General features: G+C 37.9%; 2 protein-coding genes across 2 annotated transcripts; one reads left to right on the top strand and one right to left on the bottom strand.

Moving 5' to 3' along the window:
- Positions 1-519: 519 nt before the first annotated feature.
- On the top strand, positions 520-10,067 carry abcg2d (ATP-binding cassette, sub-family G (WHITE), member 2d). Its single transcript, XM_033971880.2, has 16 exons — positions 520-568; positions 3,466-3,684; positions 4,327-4,386; positions 4,494-4,608; positions 4,681-4,833; positions 5,099-5,256; positions 5,370-5,521; positions 5,599-5,700; positions 5,786-6,036; positions 6,922-7,004; positions 8,006-8,095; positions 8,207-8,328; positions 9,228-9,382; positions 9,460-9,549; positions 9,673-9,779; positions 9,914-10,067. Exons 2-16 carry the CDS (start codon positions 3,470-3,472, stop codon positions 10,059-10,061), a joined length of 2,001 nt encoding a protein of 666 aa, XP_033827771.1. The 5' UTR covers positions 520-568; positions 3,466-3,469; the 3' UTR covers positions 10,062-10,067.
- A 311-nt stretch (positions 10,068-10,378) lies between these two features.
- Positions 10,379-18,509, bottom strand: pkd2 (polycystic kidney disease 2). The gene is made up of 15 exons (XM_033971869.2): positions 18,031-18,509; positions 17,841-17,954; positions 17,332-17,465; positions 16,998-17,248; positions 16,424-16,648; positions 15,089-15,317; positions 14,549-14,719; positions 14,298-14,479; positions 13,616-13,736; positions 13,431-13,529; positions 12,735-12,856; positions 12,534-12,651; positions 11,960-12,123; positions 11,698-11,845; positions 10,379-11,210 (listed from the first exon to the last, which is right to left on the bottom strand). The coding sequence occupies exons 1-15, from the start codon at positions 18,440-18,442 to the stop codon at positions 11,004-11,006; spliced, it is 2,697 nt and encodes an 898-aa protein (XP_033827760.1). The 5' UTR covers positions 18,443-18,509; the 3' UTR covers positions 10,379-11,003.
- Positions 18,510-19,232: the final 723 nt, after the last annotated feature.

Genomic DNA, 19,232 nt, shown 5'->3' with positions numbered 1-19,232 from the left:
CTATGCCTAAATATGGAGGGTGTTAAACATGTGTGAATGACACAAAACAAACTCCAGGTATATTTTTCATTATTATAACATAATTCAGAAAAGAACGTAATATAGGCCCTTTAAACTCAGGGTTAGAGGAAAAAAAACCCTGCTCTGGACCAGGTTAGGTTCACAGAGTGAGTTACCATGGTGACTGACTCAGGGTTTAGGTTAACCCTCTCTGTGAATCAGAAAACTCTGAGTTGAACTCTTTTCAGGGTTAACAAAGTCTGAGTTTAGCCTAAACCTGCTTCTTGAAACAGGGCCATTGTCTGTCCTGAATTTGGGTTTTGCTCAAATGAAATGTCATTAAATGTGTGAACTCTGCAGGCTTGATATGTTGCAGGTTTGTCGTGGTGACACAAGGGTTAAACCTTCTGCCTGCCTCCTTGTTAAGTCCAGTGAAGTGGTTGGTTGTGAGGTAGTGCACCTGTCTTCTCTGTCATGAGCTGATGTTGCTCTGGACCAGCAGAAAAGCCCTTAAGACAGCGAGACCACTCAAGACCACCAGTTTGATTTCACCCACGCTCCGGGCCTGGTAAGACATTTTTAAATGCTCTCTGACTGGCTGCTCTTTCTGTTGTATTTTAAAACACTCTATTTTAAGAAACTGCATTTTAAATCTTTTTAATTTTACATGGTGAACTAAAAAAAAAGTATTTCAGTCTTCAGTGAATATTTTTACTTGATGTTAAACATTTTCAATCCACATGGGCTGATGCAAATGTAAAAAAAAAAATGTAGTTACATAGATTCAGTATCACCTTTGGTAATAAAAGCATACAATAACCCACATATCATTTCAATTTAATCACAAAACAGTAATTAATCAGTACATTTGTTTGGATATTTGCTCAATTTTGAGAACTCGTTAAGAGATAAACCAAATAACATGTTTACATTAGAAACATTATTACAGAAATATATGCAATATCAAAATAATATCTTACCTTTAGCTTGACATAAAACAACATGGGCTGATGCTCTTGGTTTAGCTGTAATACTGAGCAGGCCCATATATCTGTTACATTTGATAACAATTCAACACCTTAACCTTGATATGGATCAGGCTTTATGAAGAATGAATCATTTCCCCATGCTTTATTCATTCATACTGAATAGTTTGTTAACAGATTGATTCAGACTTAATATAGGCTTAAGGTTAATATAAGGTTAATATAAGGTTAAGGTTAATATAAGGTTAATATAGGCTTAGGACGGAGGCTATATGTGCAAAATATCGGCCGATAATAGTAATTGTGACATGACACAGATAATTAAAATTTCCATTGATAATTTGATCCGAAAATACAAATATATTGGGCCGCTTTTCCTCTGGGCTGTTCTCCCTCCGTGCCTCCTGCTCCAGCCTGCGGCCGCACACTGGGCCCCGGCACAGTGCTGATCTTGACTGACATGTACGATATGGGGCTGAACTATACTAGGTCTTGTTGTATTTTAGTCAGTCAAATGACTCTAGGTGGAGTGCGAGGAGTTTGCCTGTTTGAGGCTCAGTGTGTAAATGAGAAAACACGTGGGTCACTGAGGGGTAAGGTGTCAAACAAGACGTGCATGCCAAATGAAAAGGTCACACAGACACGTTTCAGCCCAATACAGACTTAGATAGTACAATACTTTATACTGTCTGCCTCTCTCCGCTAACTTTTTATTCAATATATTCACAATACAGAGCTGCTGCTTTGAGACTGTGTCAGTCAAATTCTTGGATGGACCTATATCCATCTCATGTCAGAGGAGCAGGCACCTCTGCTGCTCAAAGCACGAAACCCAAGGAGAATATGTCTTATCTGAAGTATATTTTTAATAATAAGAAAAATAACAAAATAAAACAGCATTCACAATGTGGCAAGAAGAATGAATGTAGGTTTCTCTGAGACATTACCAGGACACAGTCTAGAATGAATTTACATTGAGCTTATAAGCAGGCTACAACTCAGTGTTGTTACTTCATATTAATAAATGCCATAGGCTTTATATGTAGCCTATTATACGACCTGTTTCAGTCATATTTTGGCCTATAAACTAAAACAAATCAATGAAAAGTATTAGGCTACACTTTTAAAATCACGTTCATATTATGGGATTTACTTTATCCATTATCAGTGACAAACATGTTAAAATTTTTGTTATCAGTTGAAAATTCTGTTATCGTGCATCACCAGTTAGGACGTGGGGTAAGGCATTAGGGCTTAAGGCAGGGGTGTCAAACACATATTCAGCGAGGGCCACATCAGCAAAATGGCTGTCCTCAAAGGGCCAGATGTAAAATAGATGGGACTACTAACTTGTTAATTAACTGTTTCTGTATTTATTACTTATTCAAGTTTCAAATATTGCATATTAATTTGCATAGATGTAAAAATATGGCTGTGTAATGACATATCTCTTGATAAAATGACACGTTAAGACCATCATACCTTTTAATTTACCATGTCGAAGGCCACATAAAATGATGTGGAGGGCCACATTTGGCCCCCGGGCCTTGAGTTTGACACATGTGGCTTAAGGTATTAAGTAGTTACTAAGCTGGAATTATTCTTAATAAACTATTTGTTCAGTATGAATTATCTATCTTCATACTTCATGTTCAGGCTAATTATGCATAGGCTTTTTTTTTTTTCTTTTTTTTTTACAGTGGCATAAATGAAAATTAGATAACAGTGGATCCCACAGTGGAACCAGTAAAAAATCCACTTAAACTATTTGTAAACTATGCCAAATAGTTTAATCATGGCCTAAATAAATTGATTCTCAGTACCAATTCCAATACCATGATGATAATAAAAAATAAAAATATATATATATAAATACTCATTATTTATTTAGGCAATAGAATGTAATTTTCAACATAAAATCACTGTACCTTCTTTTATATTCCCATGTGGCCTTATATCTGTGTAATCCCTCAGTCGTCCACGTAGGTTCCATAGTGGTACATGGATGTATACTAGTCTATGTGTCTTATACTTGTTCAGATAGAGCTCAAGACACATGTTATGTATCGCTGCTACAGAGATGGTAATGGGCTCTGTGCACAACAGCTCCCAGCAAACTCACTGTTAGCATCAGTACTTCCTGTCCAGTTGTATCTCTGTGACGTTTTTGCGGATTCGCTCTAAAATGAATAAATATAATAAGATATGATATGAATATAATAATAAGATCAGACAGTGTACAGAGACTTTCGTGTGGATGTCACTGACAACATGTTAAACACTACACAAATAAAATGAATACTTCCCTGGAGCACACTACTGTGGTTAGAAAGAGAGACTTTTTTTATCCAAATGCTAAAACAATACTAAAACGCCACAAACTGAACATTGTGATTAATCATTTGTGTCATTTGTATCATCAACACTTTCATGTTTTCATATTTCATGTTACATTTTTTATTCTAATTTTATTCTATAGAAAAATGGAACGGGTCAGTCACATAAATATCGCAATGGTGGAAGACAGAGGCACCAACGGCACACGCAGCCGGCCCGATGTGCAGACAGCCACAGAGCACGACCTGAAGCCTTGTGGTTCCACCGTGAGCTTCCACAGCCTCCAGTACAAGGTGCAAGTGAAGAGCGCCCCCTTGTGCAAGCGCAAGACAGCCAGCCGGCAAATCCTACATGAACTCAAGTCAGTGGTCACACCAAACCTTTGTTACAATTAGTCATTAGCGAAACTAGATATTTAGTTTAACAAATATCGACACTGAAAGAAACCGCTATTATTTTGTGCTGAAAATGACATTCTGTTGTGGTTTTTCCATTGTTGTGCTATCAAAATCAGAGTATTGAGCCTTTTCCTTGGTATTGAAATCAAGTTTGAAATGTTTGTTACACTAGTTAGAATTTCATTATAAAGTGTATTTACTTCTTCAAATATTATTACACCAAATCACCCAAAATACAGCATATTCAACTGAAATATCGGTTTTACTAATAGAAAAATACTAAATAGCTTACTGATTTTAATTGCGTTTAAATTATATATATTAACACACTTTTTATTTGGTGAAGAATTCATATTTTTACATACATATTCATTTACTATTCGTTGTTATTTAGACTTGTTTTTAGACTTTTTATTCAGACTCATCAAAAAGTGCTTGACTGCTTGTTACATGAAATTAATGGGACAGGAAGTGCTGTCTGTCAGGGAGCGAAAGTTTGAAACTGCTTTTGCATCAGTCTGTTGTAGATCCTATTGTAGGTTTTAACAGAAAATACAGTATATCTTTAGGTACATAAGAGAAATTGTGTTGTATTTGTTTTACAGTGGGGTGATGAAACCAGGTCTGAATGCCATTCTTGGTCCTACTGGTAGTGGCAAGTCTTCGTGAGTATCCTGTGTTTCTCTAAAAATATTTACCCTTATTTAATTAACCATAAATAAAAGACAGCATGCATGTAATATAGAGTAATGTCTCCCTTTTACTTTCATAGATTCTTGGATATTTTAGCAGCAAGGAAAGATCCCGCTGGGCTCTCTGGGGAAGTTCTTATTGATGGAGCACCACAGCCTCCAAATTTTAAGTGTCTCTCTGGATATGTAGTGCAGGTGCTTCAGTTTTCTCAATAACTATCATTTCTTCTTGGCTGATAATTTAACATGCCTTCACATTTTTCGCAGGAGGATGTTGTTATGGGGACCTTAACCGTGAAAGAAAATCTGTGCTTTTCTGCAGCTCTCCGACTGCCCATATCTGTCCCACAAAGTGAGAAAGAGGCTCGGGTTAATCACCTCATCAAAGATCTGGGTCTCACAAAAGTTGCAGATACTATGGTAAAGCTTATAGATATTGTGTTATTGCTAACTCTTTTCACAGAGTTTTTGCAATCCCACAGGAAAAAATGCCACAGTAAAATCAAAATAAAAAGTAGTTTCTTCAAAAGCTGCAGTTTTGTCTTCTACTTCTACTGTACAAGTCAACCAGAATGTCCTCTATCATCTAGCTTTAATTTGTATTTATGATGGAAATTTCTCTCATTGGAAGTCGAAGAGTTAAATTTGAAGTAACTTATTTATCTATGCATTTGTAATATGACAGGTGGGCAGTCCAATGTCCAGGGGGATATCAGGAGGTGAGAGGAAGAGAACAAGCATCGGCATGGAGCTGATCAGTGACCCATCAGTTCTTTTTTTGGATGAACCAACCACTGGACTTGATGCCAGCACAGCCAACTCTGTCCTTCTGATGCTCAAGAGGTAACGCCCAGTTCATGGAAATATACTGAAAGGCCTAGAATGTGATCATAAACACATACAAATAATAATACATAAATATTTAAATGATGAAATGTTATTATGTCATTTTGCAGAATGGCAAGTCATGGAAGAACCATCATTATGTCTATTCATCAGCCGCGCTACTCCATCTACAGGCTGTTTGACACTCTCACTTTGTTGGTTAGCGGCAAAATGGTGTACCACGGACCTGCGCCCAATGCCCTGGACTATTTTGCCAACATTGGTAATGCCTGATATTGAATTAAAGGTTATTATCTAATGTTTGCATGTTGATAAGATAATAATGGAATATTCATGCAGGATACCCATGTGAGCCACACAATAACCCAGCAGACTTCTTCTTGGATGTCATAAATGGAGACTCTACAGCAACAACAATGATAAAACTGCAAGGGCCTGAAGGTACAAGATTTTCTTTAACTTATATTAATTCTCAAACTTAATATTATATGTTATATATATTTATGTATACATTGTGTGTGTGCAGATTTGGACTTTGAAGAATTGAGCGTGTCTAGGCAGAGTATTGAGGAGCGCTTAGTGGAAGAATACAGGAACAGCTGCTACTTCACTGACACACAGTGTGAACTTGAACGCATTGTCCAGGACAAAAACTGCCAGTCGCGACCACTGTCTCACACCATCACCTACAACAGCCCATACCTCCACCAGCTGCACTGGGTGCTAAAGAGGACCTGGCAAAACCTCCTGTTAAACCCTCAGACATCTGTGGCACAGGTAACACACTGAGCTTGGTATGTGCTGTCATTTCCGTTAGTCACGTCCACTGAACTATGGCTTAATTATAGTGTGACACCATGTGCCAATGGAGGTAGTTCAGAGCGCACAGACTGATGTTGTAGATCTGAACAGCACACGCAGACAACAGGTCAGGGGTCAACACTTAATACTCTCATTAGTCTTCTCATGGCGTCAAAATGCCATCAGAAGTATGCTCACTTTAAGAATTATTAACAGCTAATTGGCTCTACATAAATCACAATAATCCTTCAAAAGTGGCTCTAGACGGCATGGGTGTCCTAATCGGCTTTGGTGACTGTTGTGACCCCGCTATTGCCTTTCTGTTGAGGATCTGCACTGATATCATATCTGGACGAGGCCCCTTGGCCTCTCTGTGAATTCATCACATGATGGTGCCATGACCATCAGTGCAGTGGCCTGCTTTCACATGAAAGACCAGGGGGAATGAAGTAAAAAAGGCTCACCCTTATCAGCTTATCCCCCGCACCCTGGGAACCGCTTTGCTCTGTCATAATCTGTCAACTGCTGGGATTAAAACTCATGTTGCCTTTTGTTTTTCTCACTCTTTTCTCCCGTTGCCTCTGACCATGTGTTCATGTTGTTCTATCTGATGAAGGGCTTTGGGGAACAATAAAGATGCACACTTCACCATTGAACCCTCAAATGAAAATTTCCTTTGAGAGTCATGTAATTCTAATGAGGAGCCATGGCAGGTTTTTAACAAAAAATAATCAATGCTAAAAATCACTCAAAACTGTTGTGGAGGGAATGGATGGACCAGACCTAGACCGAACTACATAATTTTTTGGATGTTCATTGATCTAAATCATCAATCTGTGATTTAACTCTCTTTTTTCACAGCTGACTGTCAACATTGTTCTGGCTTTAATCGTGGGAGCCATTTTCTACTCAGTCAAAGATGACCAGAGTGGGATCCAAAACAGGTAAAAAAATATGGTATAAGTGTTTGTTTCACTATAACACAAAGGAATTAATCTTCTTATCCGTTTGAGAAAAGCCTGGTACGGTAAATATAACACCACAGAGACCTCTCTCTATCCTCTGCACGCTTCAGTGAAATATAAGGCCTTAATGTTATTATGGTCAGAGCATAGGCCGTATAGCAGACCCCAGTGTATGCAGCTTAAGTGTCTGCCACCTCCCTATAAAGTCAAGGTCATGTATGTGGCCATGGTACAATCTTCTTACAGCAATAATCTTCTTGAGGCTCAACCAAATGTAATTTAAAGTTAGATTTGGGGAATTTATTTTTGTGACTTAGATTAGTTGTGATAAACATAATTTGTTCCATTTAATTAAAGGTATATAACTTTTTCTGGTCACCATGATGTTATTTTTTTGTCTTGATGTTGCAATATATGGCTTTAAACCTGTCTATCGCCATGGAAACAAGCAGGAAACACCACCAGGGCAGTTTTGTCAAGCCTGCTCACAATAAGAATACATGGGGTTCAAGGTATTTTTGAGCTATAAAAACTGCTGTAATTGAATAAATTCACGATAGATAAGTAAAAAAAAACTTCCAAAAAACGTTGCACCTTTTAAAGGTCATATATTACGCAAAATTGTGAGCTTTAGTCATGTTATAATGCTGTTAACTTATCAAAAACAGACCTGGAGTTGTGTTTTGTTTCATTCACACATATTTGAGTAACACTTTATTATTGTTCTGGCTACGTCTCCAAAGTTCAAAATGTTCTGTTCTATCTTGTGATGTCATGTAGTGGTAGTTTTCAAGTTAACAGCTCCTTTTACCTTTAGTTCAGTAGAGATTGGCAATTTTAGGGATGAAATTATCTAATGAAGGTGATTCTAATGAAAGTGTGTGGGCTTTAAAAACACAGTTGCGCACTTCTAGGTTTTGTGCCTTGAACACATGTGAATGAAACAAAACACAACTCTGGGTATGTTTTTACTCTTTTAGGATGGGTGCCCTTTTCTTCATCACAACCAATGAGTGTTTCAGCACAGTGACTGCAGCAGAGCTCTTCATTACTGAAAGGAAATTATTTGTGTGAGTAAAATCTATTAATTTGGGTATTGTGGAGAATTTTCATTTTAAGCTCAGTTGCTTCTTTATGTTGTAAATGTGCTTTTGTTTTTTTGTTTTTTTGTCTGTTTACAGGCATGAATACATTAGCGGATACTACCAAGTGTCAGTCTACTTCCTGTCTAAGATCTTTGCTGATTTCATTATGCGCACCATCACCTCTGTCATCTTCAGCTGCATTGTGTACTTCATGATTGGTAAAGCTCAAGACAGTATATTCACCTCACATCATATAAAATGATGACTTTATAGTAACTACACTTTTGATAGTGTTAATAATGCATGGACAAGGAATTGATTCAAAATTAACAAATAGTTCAAATTGATTTAGGCTTAGTAACTACTTAATTAATAACTGATCTCTCCATGGGTTTCAGCATGATGTAAAATTTGCACTGTTGCCAGAGCAATTAGCAATTCAACAAAATACTGTCTCTTATTATTATGTTTATTATATTTTCTGATCTCTTATAATGTTTTCTCATCAAAACTATACCTGGAGTTGTGTTTTTTTCATCAACACAAACCCTGCATAGTTCTTCTCTCAAACAGAAAACACTCTGTTCCACCTTGTGATGTCATGTTGTAATACAGGAAGTGCTCTGCTGTGTTTTTAAACTCCATACATCTTCACTAGAATCATTTAGATAATTTCAGTCTTGTCACACGACATCACAAGGTGGAAGAGAGCATTTTGAGCTTTGGAGATGTAAACAGACTAATAATAAAAGGTTACTCAAACATATGTGAATGAAACAAAACACAACTTCAGGTATGTTTTTGAGGAGGTAACAGCTGGATAAAAGTTTTAAAGTGATGGCATTGGGCTGCTTCTTCAGAAGTACTTGATTACAACTCACTCAACAGTCACTCTAAAACGTTTGTCCAGTTGACTGAATTGATTTTTTTTTTATTACTATAAACCTGTCGAAATCCTTACTTTTTACAGTGAAAACCCATTTCCATAGACTAAAAAGGTAAAAAACATATATATTAAAGACAAAGAGCAATTGCCGTGTGCTGTCAGAACAACTAAGTACCATGGTAACATGGTATCAAACACTATATTAATTCTTGTATGTATTGTTTGTTCCAGGGTTCAAATGCACAGTTGAAGCATTCCTCATCTTCACTCTGACAGTCACACTTGTGTCCTACACTGCCACTGCATTGACTCTGGCCATCGCTGCAGATCAAAGCGTGGTGGCTCTGGCAAGCCTCCTCATGACCATAACATTTGTTTTCATGATGGTAACAGAGTTTTAAAAAGGTTTAATAACAAAAAACTACCTATTTTTATGTAAAGTACAATGTTTTTTTGTCTTTAGATTTTCTCAGGGCTCCTGGTAAACCTCCCAAGCATCGTGGACTGGCTGTCATGGCTCAAGTACTTCAGCATTCCTCGCTACGGTCTTGCAGTAAGTGAACATATTTAGTGAAGTGAATTAATGTAATTTTCTATACAATATACCTCTGCGTAGTCTGTTTTTGAGTTTTGTTGATCTTCTCTATTAATTATTTGATATTTCTTCTTTGTTTAGGCCTTAGAGGTCAATGAGTTTTTAGGTTTAAAATTCTGTGAGGAAGATTTAATTGAAACCATGGCAACCATCAGAATAAACAGCACAGTGAGCCTGAATGGCCTGATGTGAGTTACTTGTGTCTGTAATATTCAGGTGTTTAATTTCAAGTAATCTGTAATTTCTGAAAAGGTCAAAGGTTACTATAGGACTTTACCATTGATAATTATGTAAGCATTAACTCTTTAACGTCCTGTTGTAGGTGTACAGGTGAGCAGTATCTGGATTACCTGGGCATTGAATACACTGCCTGGGGACTGTGGAAGAATCATCTGGCTCTGGCTATAATGATGATAATATTTCTCATTATCACCTATTTAAAACTACGCTACATGAAAAAGTTGACTTAAACTTCAAAAATAAATGTTGGCTGGTTGTTTGGCTTTGGTGCTTTTTTAATGCTATGTTTGTAATGATTTAATCTTTTTTTTCCTTTTATATGGAGTATATTTATACAAGGTGTTTTGATGGATGGTAATGTGATAGACTGTGCTGTCAAGCAATAAACCAAAACAAATCAACAAATTCAAATCCTTTTAAAGATTTAAATGATTGTATATTGTCTACTATTTGAATAAACATTTATATTTTGAAACCTTTTAATTATATCATAAACATTTTCTCATTATATACTGTATAATTTAACAACAAACTAAACACATTAAAATAATAGGTATTATTACTTTATTGGTGTAATAGCTAAAAGTGGAATGCGTTATAAAAAATAAGGCACAATTGAAAAATAAATGCATGGGTTTCCCATGAACTCTAGATGCACTCCAAATTGAAGTTTGTTTAACGTTACAATATGTATCACAAATGCATAATAAGCTATAATAGAAGCTTAACTGGTATACAGAAGGTGAGTAAACATGACAGAATGTGCCACACTTGTACCTAATGTAAGTTAAGGATGAAACAATGCATTAACATTCAAACAAATGGCTTTTTGGTATTTGGTGGAATGCTCATAATTATGTGAAAGTACACAGAAAGCAGCTGAGCACACTTACTATGTAGTAACATTTGCTATGGTAAAGACCGCATAGTACCAAATATACAATACCTTCATAATTCAGCATTTACATCCTTCATATTTTCTTTACTTCTCCGGAGAGACTTTTACAAAAACACACCTATAGTGCAATGCAGTCTGAAGAGATTTTACAGAAATGTGTTTCTTTCTGTGAGCACACTTTGTGCAAAAAGCGGTGTATGTGTCCCTCATTATTTTATACAGGAAAATGTCCAGCTCAATTTTTCCATGGCATTCCCACTGCTTGTTTTTTCCTTCACACATGTCCACTGCTGAGGGTGCTCTCAGGCCCATCAGTGGACAGAGAGGACGGAGGGCGTGGCCGTGGGCCCACAGGGGTAGCGGCCTGGGCATGGCTCACCTGTGAGGCCATGTCATCAGATTCCCAACGCTCCAGCTCCTCTCTCACCAGCCGCTCCATCTGCTCCCTGTGCCCCTCTGAGTCTCGTTCCAAACGTTCATCCTGTCACACACACAACATTAAGACAGTATTTACGTTACATATATATTATTTACGTTACATATATATATATATATATATATATATATATATATATATATATATATATATATATACAACCCCCCCCACACACACACACATATATATATATATATATATATATATATATATATATATATATATATATATATATATACATATATATATATATATATATATATATATATATATATATATATATATATACAACACCCCCCCACACACACACACATATACATATACATATACATATATATATATAATATATATATATATATATATATATATATATATGTTTATATATAAAGGACAATAGTAGAAGGACGAAGGACGAATTGTAGAGAATGCTATTCAAACACCTTATACACAGTTTAGGAGCAAAAAAAGTTGATTTAGTATTTAGTTCCACATTGAGCAACAATGGTAGGCACTAGAACATAAAAAATATTACCTCCATAACTCCATCCAGCAATCTGCCGAGCACATCTCTTCTTTTGAGCTTGGCTCTCTCCATGGTCTCCAGCTTCACTATCACAGCATCTATCTTCGACACAATGCTGCCAATTGAGTGCTCCATTCTATCCACACGCCTCACCAGCCTGAGAAGTATAAACATATGTTCCTACAGTTTTAATACATCACATCATCACATTTATGTAGCGTTCACTTATAATTTATTTTGACAAAAATTGTATTTATTTTAACAGCCTTACACTTGAAACTCCTCATAGGACACACCGCCAGAACTGCTGCCACGGCGGCGAGAGCTGTGACCACTGTCCTCATCGTCGTCCTCCTCCGAGTCTTCCTGTGTACGAGGGAAGCTCCGCCCAGTGCTAGGTCTGCTCATCGAGTTACGCTCTAGATCCAAGTCCTCCTAGAGTATGAGGCACAGACACACTGAGGCACTGTGTATGAGGCACAGACACACTAAGGCACAGACACACTGACCACCGTGTATGAGGCACAGACACACTAAGGCACAGACACACTGACCACCGTGTATGAGGCACAGACACACTAAGGCACAGACACACTGAGCACTGTGTATGAGGCACAGACACACTGAGGCACAGACACACTGACCACCGTGTATGAGGCACAGACACACTAAGGCACAGACACACTGACCACCGTGTATGAGGCACAGACAAACTAAGGCACGGACCACTGAGCACCGTGTATGAGGCACAGACACACTAAGGCACAGACACATTGAGGCACAAACACACTGAGCATTGCCACTCCTAAAAGTAAAAAGAGTATGTGTGACTTTTATCTACTCACTCTCTCTTTCTCTAGGTCATCCTTCATTTGTTGGTGTTCATGCTCTGTTAGCTCCTGGTCACCATCTTGGTCATACTTGGCAAAAATTGCCTGAATTTCTGCCTCTGTATGGCCTTTTCTGAAAATTAAACAAAATATATGTATATAATATATTAGTAGTAATTACTAACAACATATTTTTTGTTCAATAAAACAACAAACCCCTTAAGATCTTGACGAAGTTCATCCAGGCTGAGCTTGCCCCCAGCTTGGCGCAGGCTGTCCGAGATATCATCAACCGTTGTCTTCTTGAGCCTCAGCTTCATCAGAGCTTTGTTACAGCCCTAGCAAATAACGTAAACAAGTAAAAACTAGGAATATAGCTTATTGAGATACAGCAATGCTAAATTATGTTTCTGACAAAAAAAACTAGATCCTGGACCTTCAAGGCCCTATAGTGCAGTCTTTTACATTTAGCTACTGTAAAAGTACGCACTGCATGGGGCAACTAGTGCTTTCTGAACTAGAAGAAATAAGGGTAAGAGGTACAAGAGGATTCAAAACAATCAAAGATTTCAAACCACTGATAAGGTGTCTCATACAGAATACAATAATCTCCACATCTTATCATTTGATCTAGTTTTATTCTTGGTTGGTCGTGTTCTGAGTTTACTTAAGTCCAGACAAAGACATGTTTGGGCATATTCTACTCCTTGTTTAGTCCGGGTCTAGTCCAGATGTAGTCCCAATATTGATGTAGTGTGTGTGGAAGTGTACTGAACTTGTTGTGTTTGGGCGTGGAGGAATTTGAGATTTGGGTGTGGAATGAGATTTATACCAGAACAAAAACATGAATACTGTAGTACACATTCAGGAATAACTATGGATAATGCATTGTCTTTTGGACGGTTTAACTACCTTCTTAATTAGATCTGTCATCTCCATCTCAGACCTTTGCTGCGACATGTCTGCCTTCACTTCTGAGTAAGTGTCATTAATAATGGCCAGGAACATATTCTGGAACAAAACAAATGACAAGGAATTTCAAAATATCCCATATATCATGACATAAATGGGCATATGATATTGTAATCCATTCTTACCAGGAGAATAAAGAAAATAAAAAATATAAAGGTGGTGAAATAGAGCGGTCCTAGGACTGGGTTTGCCTCCTCAATTTCTGAAAAGTCAAAGTCTCCCAAGATAATGCGGAACTGAGTAAAACTGAAAATCAAAAAGAAAAAAAAATATTGCTACTTTATCATATACTACCACGCACATAATGAGTATTGATACTTTGCAGGGATGTCACATTGGGTGTGTAATGCATATTGTCTATGTCATGTTCAGCAGTTACCATGGTGACACAATGCAAACATTAGCAAACACTGCCCAATACATTTTCTAAAATCTCAAGAAAAAACAAATACTAAATTAATTTAAAACAAATTTTCAGGAGCCTGTGACCTATATGAGCATTCATGGTCCGGTTTAGGGGTTTGATTTTCAGCCCAAATGGTGAGAGTGACTGTGAAAAACTGTTGCTAGCTAGGTGGTGACTGCAATGCAATTTGAGAGGGATTTGTTTAACAGCACAAATCAGCTCACCTGTTGTAGTTCCAGATATGTCAGTTCTTTTTGATCAGATTGCATTGAAATAAAGCTCAGATTTGAGTAAAAGAGCTTCAGATAGTCAAGTGCCTACAGTTAGCATCACCCCCCCATCCCAGGGAATGTTGATGACATCAGCAGCGAAGTATCAATTGTCACATGAACTACACTTACATGCTATCTTGGAATGTGCTAAAATCGTTGACTTGCGTTCCAAACACCAAGTATGCCAACTGCGCATAAGCCAAGAAGATGATGAAGAACATGATGGCAAACCCCACCAGGTCCTTGGCGCAGCGAGACATAGTGGTGGACAGCTGGCTCATTGTTTTGTTGATGTTGATGAATTTAAAGAGCTGTGAAGTATAGCACAATTTTAGAATGTTGAAACACAAATTTTAAAATGAAAGTCTATTTGTTTATACCTTAACCCACGAGAAGAACACAATGACAGCCGCTACATTGTTGTACTGAACCTGCAAGTTAGCCAAGGTTTCAAAACTGGGATGAGCTGTGTGGTTCTCCAACAGGATCTTGAGAAGGTTTCCCCCCATGGCTGTTCTGGTTATGAACATGATAATTGCAACAACGCTTAACTAAAACACACAAAAACTCAACTCAATAAACTGATTAACAATAGCTATGTTTTAAAGGTGCACTATGGAACTTTTCTGGTGGAGGGTCTGCGATCATCTGATAGTTTTCATGAAGATGTTATTGCTTTGCTTTGAATTTTCTATGACATTACACTTCCGCGCAGGCTAACCACTAGGCCAACTTACAAGTCAGATCTGTGGAGAGTCGACCCTCATCAGAATAAGAATGCATCATTTTCACTGTGTCGTTTTTTTTGCAATACAAACTGTAATTTAATGTAAGGTAGATGAGTTTGCAAAAAAGAAGCAAGTGGAGGACTCTCACCAGAAAAGTTATATAGTGCACCTTTTAATTGAGGATATACAAACCATGACGATGAGAACATCAAGGCAGTTCCACAGACTTTTGAAGTAATGCAGCCGATGAATGCGGATTTCCAGAGCTTCTTCCACCACGTAATAAAGGATGAACAGGCAGAAAGCTATCTCACAGAAGCCCACAAAATAGTCCCAGCTTGACACATAACGGATCAAACGCACTGTCTGAAACTGCCAAGAGGTCACAACGCCGCCTGTAGCAGGGAACTCTGCCAACAACCTGATGAGAAACAAAAGATGGTTTAGCTTTAGCTCAAAGTGCATATGATGCATATGTAATATGCAATAATTACTTGCTTTGGACGGGATAGTACCTGGTGTGGTAAATATTAATCATGGTTTTACATCACTAAAATGTCAGTTTCTACGCTTGAATGATATTTGAGCTCACCATTACTTTCTGTGTGGTTAACAATAGATAGACTGGTTTGGAGGGACAGAAGTTATTACATAGCTCTTGTTGCCAGGGTAACATATTAGATTCTGTTGCTACGAAAAGGCCTAAAATGTTATATTTTTGACTGTTTTAAGTTTTATTTAATGGCGTAAGTAGAGGTAAGACTGACCTTAACATAAACCTGTTCCTAACCAAACCCTAACCATTTCTCTAACCCTAACACGTTTCCTGTCTTAAAAAAATGAACCCTCTTACTACTCTGAATGACCAATCACAGCAGATCGTCCCTCCTGACCTGACTTTCTAGCATTAACCTTCCTGTATTTTTGTCTACAGGAAGTAGCGGTGAGTTCTAAAACAGAGTATCTCTGCCTACTGTATGTCATCAACATGAAAAAATTACATCCAAACTGCAGGGACAATTTACACGCAAGCAAGGCATTTTCTGACATTTAACAAAAATAGAGGTGTTGTCATCTATTTTTATGAGTCTAATCGTAATGACTACGTTATGGTTGCTAGGTAACTGTGATGGAATTACCTCTATATGTGTCATATCTGCTGACCATGTCCAATCAAGAAGTAAAATGATAAACTTCGCCAATATAAATTAAATATAACAATGGTTTAGATTTTCAATTTTTGTTCGAAATGATCAAATCAAATTGAAAAGCGTTTTTTAAAGGACAATACTTCAAGAAATGAAAGAGATATTTGACAAGTGTAAACAAGTCTATGTGGCCTTACACACTTTTCTGATACAGCTCTAGAGCAATCTAAAGCTATTCAGAAAAGCTTCATTTCTGTCTTGTAAATGTGAATTTTTTATTATCAATACCTGCTCAAATTAGTATCTATTTTCAACATTAGTTTCTGTATCGATTATTATCTGATTTTCAATACAAACCCTACAACCTTATGAATCTTACCTGATGATGCAAAAAAGATTGATATTGCCATTGTAGACAGAGAAGTCGAGGAATACTGCTCGGGTGCCTCTGTCGAGCCACGAGTTTTGCTTCAAATATTGCAACTGATGTGACGATTCCCCTTTTGTGCGGGACAGGTCTTGGTAGTATCCTCCACCTCCATATTTTGACACTTGGCCCCAGTGACTGCTGCTATTCATATCACTTTCTGTAGTGTGCACAAATCTAAAAAAAAAAACAATTGGAAGAAATTTACAAAATAATAAAATAGTAGGAATGTAGTTGAGGGGGTGTGGCAAAAGTTCTCAAAACTATTACATATTTTTATGTAATTGACTCAAACTGCACTCACAAAACTACACCTACATGGGAGTTAATGAAAAAACAACTATTCATAGAAAAAAGTACAAACAAGTAGAAACAATATATATGCACATATTGTGCCATAAAAATCCTTATAATCTAAATAAAACGATTACTCGACTAATACAAATCTTGACTGACTAAGACACACTGACCGATTAATCAACTAGAGACCAAAAGCACTGTAAATGGTCACAATATTTTTACATACGCTGTTCCCTTCTTGGGGCCAAATGATGCAGTGTCCTCATTGTTTATGGTGTACATGTCGTAGCAGTCCTGGACTATGTCTCGGAGGTCCTCATGAACAGAGCACGACTCGTTGCGCACTTTGACCTGTCTCAGCCGGGGCACGCCAAGGAGGAGATTTTCATAGTAAATAAGGCTCTGATTTGTTGACAGGCTTTTGTTATTGTACCACACATCCCAGTACATGCCGTTAAGAAAAGGTCCTTCTGTGAACTTTTGGGGGAAAACAAAGTTGCTTTTATAGCAAATAATTAAGTATTTTTACATTCTTAGTTAAAACTGTGCAGCATTAATACCTTCCAGAAATCATCCATGGTGGCAAGATTTCTAAATGTTGCAGGATCTCCAGCAGACAGTGGTGTGTCCAGGAAAAGTTGAGACATGACTTTGGTATAGTAGTACATATTGGCACTCACCATCCCATATGTTACTGTGGAGGATTTAATCATAGTAGAAAAACATCAAATGGGGTAAAGGTAAGTGTGTTTATGCCATTTTCTTTAAGCTTGCAAATAGTAGCCTACTCAACTGTGACTAATTCTGTGAATCACATTCAATAGTTGCGCTCTGTTGCTTGGCATAACATACTTAAATTGGGTAGCCTTTACCAGGAAACCATTCCCTGCTCCACCCCAAACCACAATTAGGCATGATTCTTTGCAGCTTAAAGTAAAACTCTGTAATGCTGGCAGTTCTTGCTCTGATTTTGTTATTATTATTAAGTGTTTATAAACATGCCATAAGACTTGACAATAAAAATATCCTGTTAATGCATTTGGAAGTCCACAGGGTAATGTTTACTTACAGATACAAAGAGTGATGAGGAATGCAATATATGTAAGCATTTCCCTTAAGATGTTCCACAGATATCTTTCTCTGCTACTGTCACTGTCTTCCATCAACTCCGTGCCCCACAAAACTGAAAATGCAAAGAGCTGACATTGAGTAAGTGATTTTTAATGGGCTTGGTAACAGTAAATAACTGGCAGAATTACCTCTGATCTTGTGGAGTATTAGTTTCATGCAGCTGGGGTGTCTGTTCTGCTGCTGGTTGTCCACTGTGGGAGTGGGGTACATGGCTCCTCGGGGCATGTGTCCGTTGCCCCCGCCAGTGAAGCTGCCCAGGCCGCTGCTGCAGCTGCTGCTGGAGGCCGTGGAGGCAGATCTGCACCCGGGACTCGATGGAGGCCAGTCCGCTTTCATAATCTCATCCTCTGGCTCAAACCCTGGGTTGTCCCGGCTCCAGGCTTGCCTGGACGGTGGTGATGGGGTTCCAATGACTCCCCCGAGTCCCAGATCCTGATGATGGATGTTCTCCATCTCTATCCCTCCGGTAGAGTCCTTGTGTGGGGACCTGGCCGCGGGGCTGTGCGGAGGGTGCTGCGGTCTAACTCGGGATGAACTCATAGTTCAAATTATTATTTAGCTTTACCCAAATATGAACACTTAGAGCATTTCCATTTGTTTTAGGCTAGTTGTTGAGTAAAACGTTTATGCACAAACTCGCAAAAAAAAAAAAAAAAAAAAAAAAAAAAAAAAAATTCCAAAAGTGCTGCGCTGCTTGTATCAGCAGCAGCACGTAACCTCAGCCCAAACTCACACTCAAACTCACAAAGCATCCACCGCGTCCAAAGAAAGTGGCTTTTGTCTTTGATTGAATCTTAACTAATGTCAACACCTGCTAGTTTACATTTTGTGCGCTAAAAGTAAAGTTTCCTTTTCCTCGTCGGAGTCAGTGCTCCAGCTGCAGGACAGCCATCTTGTTCTCGAACTGTTCCCCAAAAGTCCGTCTTTCATTTGAAGGGCTCGGGTTTCATTAGACTCATGGCGTCGCGGTGAGACTGGAAACATCTATGGAAACTGTTGAGCTAACCCATAGACCGTCTATGAGCTAACCTCTCTAAAGTATTTCTCCATGGATGAATTAAGAGCACAAACACGCGAGCTTGTCCTAAAATTTGGCAAGAAAATGTTGCCCACTTTTTGTAGGGAAATAATTTGGTCTCGTTTAGATAAATTGAATGTAATCTTGTATTTACGTCTTGAAATTAATGAATGGATTAATTAGATAACGCATTTCTTGCAACTAAATACAGTGGAGAGAAATGTTAGGTTTGGCAGACTGAAAAAAACTCATGTTTTGGTCAGTGGTTGCTATGACAACCAACCAATGATGACGTCAGTGTTGTCAGCAGCA

This window comes from Periophthalmus magnuspinnatus, chromosome 1 (assembly GCF_009829125.3).
Source record: "Periophthalmus magnuspinnatus isolate fPerMag1 chromosome 1, fPerMag1.2.pri, whole genome shotgun sequence".
NCBI lineage: Eukaryota > Metazoa > Chordata > Actinopteri > Gobiiformes > Gobiidae > Periophthalmus > Periophthalmus magnuspinnatus.
This window is presented reverse-complemented; position numbering and strand designations above follow the sequence as displayed.